Here is a 15500-nt window from a genome sequence, read left to right as displayed (position 1 = left end):
CTTTTGGTGTTCTCCGTATAATGCCGTATGAGCTGCGGCCCATGAGGCTTTAACCACGGCCCGGTGGTGGCCTGGCCTATATCGTTGCCAGACGCACGGTTATGGCTAAATTTAACCTTAATAAAATAAAAAATGCTGAGGCTACAGGGCTGCAATTTGGTATGTTCGACGATTGGAGGGTGGATGATCAACATACTAATTTGCAGCCCTCTAGCATCAGTAGTTTTTAAGATCTGGGGGCGGACAGAAAAAGTGGGGACAGAATAAAGTGCGGACGGACAGACAAAGCCGGCACAACAGTTTTCTTTTCAGAAACCTGAAAACGTCGTTCTTTCAGGTTTTTGCTCAACTGATACTTGGAAGTTCAGTTCTTAGGCTCTGATCTTACGAGTGTTTCTTACAGAAGAAGACGGATTCTCGGTAAGCGTCATTAGCCATCCGCCAGGCAAATCGTCCAAGTTTGCGATTCGAAGAACTTTCTAAGTCGGTTTGGATTTTTTTTTTTTTTTTCTCCCGGGGGCACGTAAAAGGGCTCGGTTCCATGAAGAAGTATATCAGTGGTCCATTACACCAACTGCTGCCCTTCCAACGTATCCTACTACTTTTACTTACCGGTTACTGCTCGTACTTTTTCCTGAATTCTTTCAATTTGTAACTTTATTTTGTCTGTGCTGTTTTTGATACATGCTTTACATATACTAAAGTCGTTTGTAAATCCCGATACTTTACCCCTATGTTTATTCTGTATTTGCACAATAACAGAAAACTATCCTATATTATATTATTCACTATCGTATATAACAGTTAGTCTCCTGATTATGTACATTTTGAAGGCGAAGAGTAAACTGAGATTCACAGACAAGGTAAATGAGGAAAACCTGTAACTTAATAAAAGAGAGACCGTAGACTCTGCGAATCATTTTGCTTGAAGTGGAATTAACGTGAACGACAGCAGGACCTGATATTTGCAGAGTAAATTATAATTTACATTTTTTTACTTTCAGAAAACGCCCAAGTGACAGAATCTCAATCATACGTTATAGTGTTATTCATCATTAGTTCATTAAAACAATGATTACGATGAGTCTTGGCAAAATTTAAGTAACTAATGATTAATGCAAGTGGTATGATGTCGCAAAGAAACTAAAGTTTCAACGTTAATGATCGGTGTTTTTGTTTTCATTTATCAGGTTACGTCAGCATTTTAAATATATGCAGGAAAGTGAAGTGACTATTGTTGAAGCATATTGCAGTAATATTCAGTATGCAACATTCTTATATCTCCTCCACGAAACTCTCTCTCTCTCTCTCTCTCTCTCTCTCTCTCTCTCTCTCTCTCTCTCTCTCTCACTTTATAATCTGACTTTCTAAAACTCTCTCTCTCTCCCCTCACTCTATAATCTGACTTTCTACGACTCTCTCTCTCTCTCTCTCTCTCTCTCTCTCTCTCTCTCCATTTTACTTTCTAAGACTCCCCCTCTCTCTCTCTCTCCCCTTTCTCCTGGCTTTCTTACAACCTTTCTCCAACGCTCTCTCTCTCTCTCTCCTCGCTTTCTCACCAAACTCTTTCCAACCCTCTCTCTCTCTCTCTCTCTCTCTCTTTTTCTGAAGGCATCACTCAAACAATCTAGAGCGAAACCTATCTATGAGGATTTTAACTATTGCAAGCAAATTCATGCTTGCAGTCTCTATATCTCTCATTTATAAATTCCCTTCATGAATGGGGTTAAACATCAAGTCATAATAGGTCAAGTATTCTCTCTCTCTTTCTCTATCTCTAATCTCTCTCTCTCTCTCTCTCTCTCTCTCTCTTACCATTTTAATAAAATAAGTGCCTGGACACACACACACATACAAAATATATATATATATATATATATATATATATATATATATATATATATATATATATATATATATATATATAGTATATAATGTTTATTTAAAGCAATGAATTCAAGACAGAAACCTTCAAGCTTCATCAATATATATATTTCATAACATATATATTTCATCAATATATATACTTCATTCCGTTATCACTAGTCACATTCACTGAAGAAAATTGCAAGGCTTTTTACTTATCTCACTGCTTGTTTTTCTCAGTCGCGAAAGAAATGACTTCCGCCATGAGTCCGGGGGACTTTAAAGTGAGTCCCAGCAGAGTCTCTGGCATTTCCAAGATGGACTTGACCAGGGGTCCAAAGACATTGTCGACGTATTCCTGCGAGGGTAAACAAATAATTAATAGAAAGAGAGAAATAAGAATTAAAGGAAAGAGACAAATTCCTGTGAGGGAAAAAATAATTAAAAGAAAGAGACAAATAAGAATTAAAAGACAAATAAGAATTAAAAGAAAGAGAAAATTCCTGTGAGGGAAAACAAATAATTTAAAGAAAGAGGAAAAACAATTTAAAGAAAGAGAAAACACGAATAAGAATTAAAAGAAAGAGACAAATTCCTATGATGGAAAACAATTTAAAGCAAGAGACAATAAGAAATAAAAGAGAGACAAATTCCTGAGAGATAAACTTTTAATTGAAAGAACGAGACGAATAAGAATTAAAAGAAAGAGACACGTTGCTGTGATGGAAAACGAATAATTAAAAGAAAGAGAGAAATAAGAATGAAAAAAGAGACGAATAAGACAAGGGGTCTTTGCACCACTGTCCATGAAACGCTGAGGAGAAGTGATCTGTTGAAAAGCAAAGAATGATACTAACGCATTTTTCTCAATTTTTTTTATTTTCTATTTAATCTTCATTCCAGAAACTTTAGTATACATACTGAGTAAACATACGTTATTTGTCATGATAAGAATAATCACTTTAAAAAAAAAGAATTAATGGGCTATCTTAAAGAAAACGCACTTGAAGTAAAAGCGTCAAAGACTTTCAAAGAACAATCAGTTAAAATAAAAGCATTAATGAATTATCTTAAAAAATAATCAATTGAAAAATAGTATTAGTAAGGTAACTTAAAAAATAATCGATTGAAAAAATGCATTAATGAGTTACCCTAATGAATAATCAGTTGAAATAACAGTATTATTGAGTTATCGTGAAGAATAATCAATTTAACAGAAGAATCACTGGGTTATCTTTAAGAATAATCAATTGCAACAGAATCATTATTGAGTTATCCTGGAAAATAATCAGTTGAAATAACAGCATTAATGACTTATCTTCAAGAGCAATCAACTGAAATAAAAGCCTTAATTAGTTATCTTAACTAAAAATATACGAGAAATAACATTATAAATAAAGGAAACAACTGACTGATCTTCAGATAAAGACCAAAAGTCCTATTGACGACAATAATACAAAACACAAACTATGGTGAAAATTTGAAAAGACTGTAGAGGGGAGGATTAGAATATTGCATCTTCTTTCAGTTAGGTCCACTGAGGGAAGATAATACACATCATTACCCCAATGGCAAGATATTCTTTTTTCTCAAACAAGGGGTGAAACTAATTTACGTGGCAGCAGAAAGAAGCAAGTAAAAAATACCTCGGCGCAATGGAGTTTTATGTACAGCGTATAATTAAGGCCGCCGAAAATAGATTAATTTTTCGGTGGTCTCGGTATAATGCTGTATGAGCCGCGACCCATCAAACTTTAACTACGCCCCGGTGGTGGCCTGTCCTATATCGTTGCCAGACGCACGATTATTATGGCTAATTAACCTTAAATAAAATAAAAAACTACTAAGGATACAGGGCTGCAATTTGGTATGTTTGATGATTGGAGGGTGGATGATCAACATACCAGTTTGCAGCCCTCCAGCCTCATTAGTTTTTAAGATCTGAGGGGGAAACAGAAAAAGTGAGGACGGACAGACAAAGCCGACACAATAGTTTTCATTTACAGAAAACTAAAACTGCATCTTACCTGGAACTGTAAACATTTTTCTTTTGTATTTAGATCATTGGAACTTCCCCAGATGACAGAGCCGTCGAGTTTTCTTTCCTTTGACAGGCCGATCGTGTTCATGATATCTTCTGGTGTTATAAATTCTTCCACTTCGTGATATCTGCAAGGTGATGGCAAATGTATATTTCTGTGAGCTTTGGTAGCAAGGCAATGTCTTTTCACGGTGAGAACCATTAATAAAAATCTCTATTCGTAAAAGAATATCGTTAGAATATAAAAAACCTATTTAATTGCAACTTTCCGAGAATTTCATGTATTGAGCAAACATTACTAGGTAAAGGATTACTGCTATACATAAATGACCTAAAAATATATCCGTTTTGATTTGAGTTTGCATTTTAGCTTAGCATTTATTCATATGTCATATATTTATTACGGCTGTAATTGCGAGAATGTTTTTATAGATCGTAAATATTTTCTTGAACGAGGCAGATGGGTTCAGTGTATCCTGAGAGATATGATTCGAAAGTATGGAAGCATCCTTTGATAATTTTATCCTTGTTAATGTTGTGATCTAGAAGATAGTCTTAAGGTAGGATGTTGTACCCCAAGACAATTTGAACTTTTAATAGTTTACTCACTTTTTTATTTGTTTATTTTTTTAATTGTTAATTTTTTTTGCAACTGATCTTCTCTTTCTGTATTTCCCATTAACTTTAATGAACACCATATTCTTTGGAAGCTTCAATTTCAAGTCAATGGCCCCTGTGGGTTTGTCCCATATGAATAGGGTTCATCTTCTATAATAATAATAATAATAATAATAATAATAATAATAATAATAATAATAATAATAATAATAATAATAAAATGAACGTGACTAGCGTCCCCTTGTACATCTGAAGGTAAAACACAAAATTTTTTTTTTTTTTTTTGCTTTCCTCTTTGGACAGCAATACAGAAATTCCTAATCGCAGTAAGTGACAACACAAAATCTACCTGTACCAACAGTAGGTGAGAATGGCCGTCGGTTTAATCAGCATTTCGTTCAACCTCTGAGACTCTAAGATCCTCCCGAGGGCCATGTTCCTCCGACCATCCACGCCCTCACTCTTCAGGAGGTAGATACTTGGGTACATGGCTTTGCTCGCCTCGTAGATCCAAAGCGTGTTGTCGTTCATCTCGGATATCTAGGAGAAATAAGGTCTGTCAGTTATAGTTTTCGATGTGGTATTTATTTTTTCAGATACCAAGGGGAAATAAGATCTTTACCTGTTATAGTTTTCAATATGGTATGTGTTTTATCAGGTATCTAGGAGAAATAAGATCTTATTCAGTTATAGTTTTTAATATGGTATTTATTTTTTCAGATATCTAGGGGAAATAAGGTCTTTTTCTCAGTCATAGTTTTTAATATGGTATTTATTTTGTCAGACATCTACGAGAAATGTCTTTGCTAGTTAGAGCTTTTAATATGTTATATATTTTTTCAGATATCTAGGAGAAATAAGATCTTTCTCAGTTATAGTTTTCAGTATGATACATATTTTTTAAGATATATAAAAGAAATACGGTTTTTGTCTGTTAGGTTTCAATACGGTACATATTCTCCCAAGTATTTATGAGAAATATGGTTTTATTTAGTTAAAGTTCTGAATATGCTAAACATTTTTTCATGGCCTATTAATTATTAAGGAACGTCGATTGGTAACGGGAATTTTACTGTGAGTAGGAATTTGACCAGGACATTCATACAATGGTAATAAATTTGGTATTTGCTACATAAGTAAATAATGCTAATTTAGGTACATATGTAAGTAAATAATGCTGATTTAGTATGTGCTATATAAGTAAATAATGTTAATCGTTATCCCCGGAAGCCAATGGAAGCTATTTTGGTATTTGTTACGTAAGTAAATACTGCTAATTTAGGTACATGCTATAAGTAAATAATACTGATTTGGAATATGTTATAAGTAAATAATGCTGATTTGGTATGTTATAAGTAAATAATGCTAATCGTTGTCTCAGGAGGAGGCCAATGGAAACTAATTTGGTATTTGTCATATAAGTAAATAATGCTGATTTAGGTGCATGTACAAGGAAATAACGCTAATTTGAGTACATGTAATAAGTAAATAATGCCAATGGGACATGCTACAAGTAAATAACGCTAATTTAGGTACATGTTATAAGTAAATAATGCTAATAGGGCATATTGTAAGTAAATTATGCTGATTTAGGTACTTGATATAAGCAAATAACGATAATTTGTAATGTTATAAGAAAACAATGCAAAAACCTGAACCAAGAAAATAAAATGGGAGAGATTAAGACAGTGCAACACGATTATCTCATCTATCAAAGTAGTGGGAAATAGATTTATTATTTTTAAGAGAGAGAGAGAGAGAGAGAGAGAGAGAGAGAGAGAGAGAGAGAGAGAGAGAGAGAGAGATCCTCTTACCGCGTTTCCACATTCCACTACTCCTCCATGATTCTTGCAGTAAGGGTAATGGTAGTATCCCCAAAGGGCATTGGGACGCAAATCAGCGCCGATCTCAAGCGCTACCTGTAGGGAAATAAAGGAGACGCTGGACGTCGACGGAAGTTTGATTCTCTCTCTCTCTCTCTCTCTCTCACATACACACACACACACACACATACACACAAACACACACACATATATATATATACAAACAAATATATATATATATATATATATTAGTATATATTCGTATCATATCAACACACACACACACACACACAAGACACACATATACACACACTCAGTAAATTAAATTTACTCTAATTATGTAAGATCATCTATGATTTGAGTTTAAATACTTTAGTTAGACTAGAATTATGTAGAAATTATTTTGCTAAAACTCACTTCCTATTCTGATTCTCATAATCTCTCATAAATTCCTAATAAACCCGACACACACACATTCATAAATTCCCAATGAATCCAAAACGTTTTCATAAATCCTAATAAATCAGACCCATCTTCGTACCTCCATATAATCTCTGATTGACGAATTGAAGGATCGTTCTGATTCTGCTTCCACATCCTCCGCGGTCCATTCAGGATGCTGGGAGGATACCCAGTCGCGGGATGCCTCTTTGTACTCCTTAGGAGCCCTCGCGTAGGATGGCAGATAGTACTCGAAGTCTAGGATTGCAACTCCTACAAACAAATAAGGAAGTGAGGTAACGTTAAGTTGATTTGTTTAGTTAAGTTTTATATTATGTTTGCATAGCTCTGTCATCGAGCTGACACCTATAATAGAAATATTACAGAAGATTACATCAGTCAGTGTGAATTTGTAAGAGAAAATAATTACATCTATAATATAAACACTACATAAATTTACATTAGACAATGTGAATTTGTAGCAGAAGAAAATTACATCTATAATACAAATATTACAGAAGTTTACATCAGTTAATGTGAATTTGAAGGAGAAAATAATACAAATATTACAGTTTACATCAGTCATTGTGAATTTGTGGGGGAAAATGATTACATCTATAATACAAATATTACAGAAATTTACATCATCAATGTTAATTTATAGCAGAAAACAAATTCATCTATAACTGATATTACATAATACATCAGTCAATGTGAATTTGTTGGAAAAATTATTACATCTGTAATACAAAAATTATATAAATTTACATCAGTCACTGTGATTTTGGGGAGAAAATAATTACATCTGTAATACAAAAATTAAATAAATTTACATTAGTCTGTGAATATGTAACAGACAATAATTACATCTAATTTATAATATAGTAGTCGGTATGGAATTGTACGGAAAATAATTACGATAGTCTAGTTCATGAAAATGAAATAAAATTTTCCGTGACTCCAAAAATACAAAAGCTGATATAACTTTGAAACTATTGGTCTAATTCCATTCAAATTTGACATGCACGCTACCGCAGGACCAGGCAAAGCTAAAACTACTCTACACAAATTAATATGAAGAAAATTTCATTTTTAATCTTAAAAATAATAAAAAAAAAATCTCAGATTTTCTGATTCATAAATTACCGTCAAAATCGGCAGGCATCGTCTCCACTTGGTCAGTGAAGGCGCTTACGTGGAGTTCTAGGTTGCCGTTTTGTGGGATACCTCCATCTACGGATTTATTGCCTTCTAGATGAGGGAATTTCCCTGGATGATACCAGATGTTTACCTGCAATAATCATAATGTCTATATGAATATGTATATGTATATGATGTACACATACACACACACACACACACCACTTATATATATATATATATATATATATATATATATATATATATATATATATATATATATATATATATATATATATATATATATATATATATATATATATACTATATATATATCACATATGACTACCAATCACCACTAATGATTTATTATGTAAAATGGAAATGGTTTATATATTTTATATTTATTTATATATATTTCTAGATAATAAAATGAAGTATTAATTACTATAACATAGTCTCTTGAACTAATCACTACTAATGATTTACTCTGAAAATGGATAGAAGTTTGAATATTTTACCCTTCCTTTATTTATATATTTCTAGATGAACAAACGGAATGGTAATTCTGTTATCTCAAGCAATTAAGATATTAGTAAGAGTATTATCAATATAATATAATGTTTTGATTGCCAGTTCACCAAGAACAAACGGAATGGTAATATAGGAAGCACCAAGAGCAATTAAGATATCTTCAGTACATATCTGTGAATCAAGAGAAAATAATTAACCTGTTATTGATTGTCAAATCTCAATTACCAGTCTTTGTGGCCACATGGGTAATCACAATGATTGAGTCTCTCTCTCTCTCTCTCTCTCTCTCTCTCTCTCTCTCTCTCTCTCTCTCTCTCTCTCTCTCTCTCACCTTATCTCCTTGGAAGTCGTCATCTGCGTTCTGAATGATGCCGAATTTAGTCACGTTGATATTCACGCCTCGGTTACGGCACATAAACGTGGGTACGTTCCAATAGACTTTAAAATCACTTGCCCTTGTAGTGTAACTAGTCAGTACACATACCCCTAAGACAGTTAGGGTGAAAGCTAGTTGCTTTATTCTGCCCATCTCGGGTACCGGCTCCGAAAACTTTTCCCTGAAATGGAAATAAATGGTCAAAGAAGACTCTTTTAATTCAGTTAGTACAGAGAAGATAAAAACATGCCCGAGAAAACTTCTCTGAAACGTAAATAAACATAACGATGACACAGCAGTGCAATCAGTAAAGAGAATAATTACAAAAAAACGTTATTCTTGCAAACGGTGAAAGAAATAAACACAGGGTTATGCAGACATATTCCTACATTTATGTCATAACTGATAAACGTCAGAAATTCCTCCATTAGCAAAGTAGGTTTTTATGTAGTATATATAACTCAGTATTCACTCGAGATGACCAAGGATTCGAAATAAAACCAGCGATAAAATCACCATAATTCCCATAAAACAGGTCATGCATTCTGTTACGTCTCACTTTGTCGTTCTTTTTTATTTATTTATTCATGTCGTTTTATTTATTTATTTATGTTTACCTCCCTCTCACAGGATATTAAAGTGATTGATAATGATGAAGATGGATGAACGTGATTTGATGATATTAAGCTCATCTATCACTGACGATAGTGACTGAATTTCCATGGACATTCACCCAGATGAGCTACCGTGAGTAATTAGGGTAATGTCGAGTGATAATGCGGGAAACATTGAGCCAATGGATGACAACATACCACGATAACTGTTTTAAATTAATTAGATTCTAAAGGAATACAAAGGAATAATATAAAGAGTTATTTGTTTATATTTGTTTAAATGCTATTTACAGGACCCCATAGGGTTTCAGTTGGGATAGATAATAACTGTAAGACTAATATTACTTCAGACAAAATCTTGTTAGCCCTGTTTACACGCAAATAGCTAAAGCGACAGGAAATGTGACTCTTGACAGCGCTTATTTTAGTATATTTTATTTACCTACTTGCACATACAAGCGGGCACAAAACGCACACGCACGTTATACTTACACACTCACACATAAGCACAAACGCGCACGCACATACAGATATAAATATACATATATATATATATATATATATATATATATATATATATACATATATACATGTGTATATATATAAATATATATATATATATACATACATATATATATATAAAATTATATATAAATACACACACACACACACACACACACACACACATATATATATATATATATATATATATATATATATATATATATATATACCTGAGTGAAAATCATTTTCCATATACTGAAAGAAATCAACATTCTCCATTTAAAAGACTGTGGCCCTCATCTACATTAGAGAGAGATTCTCTCAGTTACAGCAGATAAGTCTAGCTTTCTATCTGTCTATCTCCCCCCCACCCACCCCACACACCTCTCTTTCTCTTTCCATTTCACTTCACAAGTTCGTCAAAAACATTTCTTGACATTGTCGGTACTCATATCCTTCCATACAGAAACAGACTTGATGGACATTCCATCTATTTCTGCAGTCCCTCAGAGTGTTAGGAAGACCACTGAGAATTATTCAGGGAAGCGGTGTCTTGCAACGGAAAATGTCTCAACAACGGGATTTGCAAGACTTAGTCGACAGACCAGTGTGACATAACGACAACGTTCGATACATTACGGGATCTAAGATCTGAAGATTTATTATCGATGTCTGTGAAAGTTTTTGTCATAATTTGCAGATTTGCAACATAACGACAACATTCGATAAATTTTGGGATCTACGGTCTGATGATTTCATCTTCGATGTCTGTTATCGTTTTTGTAACAATTCTGCGTGAAGATTTATGGAGCAAAATTGAACGTCCACAATAAAGAGTTTAAAATAATACAGTGCCTCCCGGTAACCGTATAAAACTGAACATTTGCCAAGGTAGGTTACAAATTTGATTCTCACGAATGTGAATCAATTTATCTCTGGCACTGGACAGAGTGGCACTGTTTCTTGAACATATTAAGGATACTGGCTGTAAAATGAATTGAGATTAATTACGTAAGATACAGTTACAATTAACTTGCAAGATATTACTACATTTAATTGCAGGGGTGGCAATCTGGTGAGTTATATTCTGCTTGCTGATAGTTAAACATAACTCTTCCCATGAAACACAAGGGAAATGACGTGAATTATTATCTATCTTTCACGTTTCAAATTTGATAAACATAACATTACTCAGTGAATAATCGAAAATGTTTCTATTGTAGCAGATAACTAAAAATAATACTCTCTCTCTCTCTCTCTCTCTCTCTCTCTCTCTCTCTCTCTCTCTCTCTCTCTCTCTCTCTCTCTCTCTCTCTCTCCCTTAGTCAGTGTAAGATCGAAAAGTTTTTATTGTAAAAGATAGTTAAAATAATTCTATCTCTCTCTCTCTCAAAGAATATTTCCATGTGAGGTTGTATATCCTTAAGCGATAGTCCTGGCTTTATATAAGATGTAGTGCATGAGCTTATATATTAACGTACTTGGATTTAATGAATTTACTTGCTCATAATAATCAAAAGTTCTTGAGAACGTACTTTAGCATCCCCAGCATAGTATATATATATATATATATATATATATATATATATATATATATATATATATATATATATATATCTATATATATATATATATATATATATATTATTAGGATCTTTGTTGTTTATGGGCGGTTCGGTAGTTTGTTTATTTGGCTAATCCTCCCCTCCTCTTATTTTCACAGGAGTGTTTACGTCTGTGTTGGCGTGGCGCCAACCTTTAGTCAGGTTCGGGCAGCAGCAGTAGCGTACAGGTTGTTCTCTTGGGGAAGAGAACTTTTGAGTACCAGCAGCAGTTCGACTTTGAGACGTTTCTTGGGCAGCCGGTGTTTGGGCCCAGACTGGAGCAGCGCACCAACGAAGATGGTTGTTTGTTGGCCGCAGGTGGAGAAGTTTTGGCTCGGGTGCAGTGGCCCCGTGTCCTTTGTATTTTGGGAGACGGCAGCAGGACGTCGTGATAATACGGCCTGTTGTCGTTAGTTGGTGGACTTCGCTGGAGATGGCTTTTTTTGTATCGACTGCTGCTGGTACTTCTTTTTGATATAAAGTAATATTGCTTTATTTTTGTGTTTCTGGCCCGGACCTGGCTCATTTTGTTATGGCCTTTTTTGTTTAAGATTTTTATTAACTTTAATATTAATAAATCTATTTTTATAGCAAACTCCTGTATTTTTGTTATTCCTCCTCCTTTGTGTGAGCGAGCTGTCGATTAGCCAGAGCAGCCCCAATAATATTTCCATCTAGATCCTGTGTTTTTCTGGTTTTATATATATATATATATATATATATATATATATATATATATATAATATAATATAAATGTATCTTCTTGTTTCACGTGCTTTTTCCATTTTTCATATGGGATAAGCACGATGCCTTCTTTGAAGGACTTTGATTTGGCGTTTGGGGTAGGCCGTAGCCTCGATCGGCTGCCCTGCCTGACATCGCTTAGACCCCGGTAGCACATGTGTATATGTATTGCCAAACAGCTCCCTTTCCCCTTGCAGGGAGGAGACGAGCGGTTTAGGCCAAAGTTAGACGTGTTCTGTTGTTTTTAGAAGATGTTGGAGTGGCTTTGTTTAGTGTGTATTAGTCTGTAACATCCATTTGCTTTCAGCAAACCTATCCATTGATTACATACATAATCCCGGGGTGTCTACACAGTAAAAGTGTATCTGACCGGCCGGTTGCGGATTTGAACCGCAACACAGACTTCTTATGAAGTCCGAGTCTGCTGCTCTGCTCCAATATATATATATATATATATATATATATATATATATATATATATATATATATATATATATATATATATATATATACAGTATATATATCGTCAGCTTCCAAAGAAATTAAACCAAGTATGCACCGTGGTCGCTTATACTTTATTCTGTTGGAAATGAAATATCGTTATTAGCATTTATTTCTAACCAGAAATATATAAAACTGTTTTTACCGTTATTTTTCTCTTTTTCATCTCTTCTCTCGTGTACCTATCACGTTTCTCTGATAGTTTCGACTTGTATTTATCATTACCGATATTTACTACGATGCTGTTTTTATTCTGGACAGATATTGACCATGTTTCATTGTTGAAATGAATTTATCTATTTGTGCTCTTCCTTTTACGTCACTAATTTGTCTGGACATACTTGCGTTCATAGTTAATTTCACAAGAACTTGTTCGTCTATGTAATAATACATACCATCGAATCATTCGCCAAAGTAATGGTACTTTACCGTTGAGAAAAAAGATCATTTAAGCTTCACGGTAACAGATCACTTCTCATCAACCTCAAGTCCTATCGTAAAACAAAACATGAAATCGATCGAGCAATTCCTCTGCACCCAATCCGATCGCACGGTCGCCTCGTAACGATCACTTAATCACATCAAACTCCACTTCGATTAAGCCAATCCCATCCAGCTTAGCCTCAGTCACTCTCTCAATCTTCTTCTTCTTCTTCTTCTTCTTCTCCAGAGCTCGATTATAATTCGCGTCGCAACTCACTCACCTTCTCCCACGCGAGATATCTGCTGTGTAAATGCACCAAGTCTTGGTTCGGTGAATGTTTTATACCCCTCTCAGTTCGCCGTTTGCTTCGCTCGTTTGTGTGATAAGGGGAATGCGGTGGTGCACTGTGGCAAGATCTCTCTCTCTCTCTCTCTCTCTCTCTCTCTCTCTCTCTCTCTCTCTCTCTAATCCTTTGACAGACAGAGCAGTTGACATGACAGGTCTTGCTTATTGATTTGTTCACGTGTCCGAATTTCAGAGAAAGGAAATGACTGTGCAATGGGTGCGTTATGTTTATTCGCAATGTGCAGTACGCTTTCTTGGGTAGGGTTAATTTTGAATTAAGTGTTCCTGATATTTTTATTTTATTTTATTTTATTTATTCGCTACAGTTTCCGCTGGTTAACCGCGCGTGTGGTTTAGCAAATTATTTTTCACAAGAGAGCCTCAACGAAGAAAGAAACGAAATTGGTTAATTATATAATTAAAATACGATATAAAGGAAAGAATTGTTTTAGCGAAAAACAAACGTATATCAGCGATTTATGATGTTTCAGTAAATGTATTTAATTTAATCAAGGGTATGCAACGATAAGAAAAAGGCCATTTGTACAAATTAGATATAAGAAGGAACTAAGGCATGAACACAGAATATATAAATAAGAGTTAAACGTCATTATGGATACATCAGGTATATGCATATGTATGTATATATTTATATATACATACGCGTATGCATGAGTTTAAATATAGCCACTCAGAACCCCATACATGTGTATATAAGTATGTGTATAAATGGTGAACAGCCAACTGATAAGATACGGAATCGAACCATGGACCTTGCTATTGTGAGCCAGTCGCTCTACCACTGACGAGTCATTTCGATTTTCAGAAAGTGTTTTTTAGGATGACGTTGCGAGACGCATACTCTCCTCCAGCCCGGGTGAGACTTGCTATAGTCAACCACGTTACTTTTCTGCTGCTCAGGTCAACAGATCCACTATGGATTTTCCGGTAACTGGGCTTTTATAATCACCTCTCCTATGATACACATACACGCACACAAACATACACACACACAAGTGTATATATATATAGTATATGTATGTTACAGTCCTCCTGGGCCTCTGTATGCTCATAGGGCAGGCGCTGATCTCCTGTTTCTTAGGCCGACAGCCAGTGGGGGACAGGTCCCAATGCCTATGACAAGTGGCCAGTGTGTCGCTAGTTATATATGTATAATTATGTATGTATAACTGAATAAAGATATGAACATGATGAATGTAATAAACAAATAACCCGAAGGAAAATAGTTAACAACCTGTTTTACTGTCTGATAAGTAAAGGACAGTAAGTCGAAAGGCCTAGCACCCACTCCGTTGTTTCACTTTTCCTTCAGTAAAAATCACATAATGTATTATGTATGTATGTAATATATATATACACACACACATAAACGTTACCATCTTTTTATTTATATATAATATATATATATATATATATATATATATATATATATATATATATATATATATATATATATATATATATATAAACGACCACTGTTCCCATCTTTTTTATTTATATCATAATTACACGAAGAGAATATATATAGGTGTACGTTCTAGTTAGATCTTGACAGAGTTGAAGGAAAATGAAAATAAATCTTTATCATATTCTCACAGTTATCGCGTTTTTTCAAAATGAAAATAACCAATCCTGGGAGAGCGACAGCTGTGTCTCTGTTCCCAAAGAATGACAATATCTGTGCACCTATAATAAGGGTTGATGGCGAGGTCACTCTGTGAGCCGTATTCAGATTATCTCTCTCTTTCTCTTTTGCTGATCAATCTCCCGTGTTATGCCGTGTGGCTGAACCTGATGGATTTCTGAAAAGCGTCCGTTGTAATCTATGCTACTTACATACACACACATACATATATATAGTAGATATTTATATACATACATACAGACGTATATTCCCTTTACTA

At 34.3% G+C, this 15500-nt stretch overlaps 1 protein-coding gene across 1 annotated transcript; it reads right to left on the bottom strand.

Moving 5' to 3' along the window:
* Nucleotides 1-1976: 1976 nt before the first annotated feature.
* On the bottom strand, nt 1977-13625 carry LOC136833884 (hyaluronidase-like). Its single transcript, XM_067096178.1, has 8 exons — nt 13511-13625; nt 8795-9020; nt 7936-8080; nt 6890-7062; nt 6340-6444; nt 4875-5065; nt 3894-4035; nt 1977-2224 (listed from the first exon to the last, which is right to left on the bottom strand). The coding sequence occupies exons 2-8, from the start codon at nt 8990-8992 to the stop codon at nt 2087-2089; spliced, it is 1092 nt and encodes a 363-aa protein (XP_066952279.1). The 5' UTR covers nt 8993-9020; nt 13511-13625; the 3' UTR covers nt 1977-2086.
* Nucleotides 13626-15500: the final 1875 nt, after the last annotated feature.

This window comes from Macrobrachium rosenbergii, chromosome 52 (assembly GCF_040412425.1).
Source record: "Macrobrachium rosenbergii isolate ZJJX-2024 chromosome 52, ASM4041242v1, whole genome shotgun sequence".
Lineage (NCBI taxonomy): Eukaryota > Metazoa > Arthropoda > Malacostraca > Decapoda > Palaemonidae > Macrobrachium > Macrobrachium rosenbergii.
Note: the sequence above shows the minus strand (reverse complement) of the source record. Positions and strands in the feature narration are given on the sequence as shown.

Bases quoted from the DNA above. Each gene is read 5' to 3' on its own strand.
- LOC136833884 (XM_067096178.1), bottom strand. From the start codon at position 8,992: ATGGGCAGAATAAAGCAACTAGCTTTCACCCTAACTGTCTTAGGGGTA. The intron at 8,081-8,794 runs GTGAGAGAGAGA...TGATTATTGCAG, and splicing joins ACGACTTCCAAGGAGATAAG to GTAAACATCTGGTATCATCC. The intron at 5,066-6,339 runs GTAAGAGGATCT...TATTTCTCCTAG, and splicing joins TAGTGGAATGTGGAAACGCG to ATATCCGAGATGAACGACAA.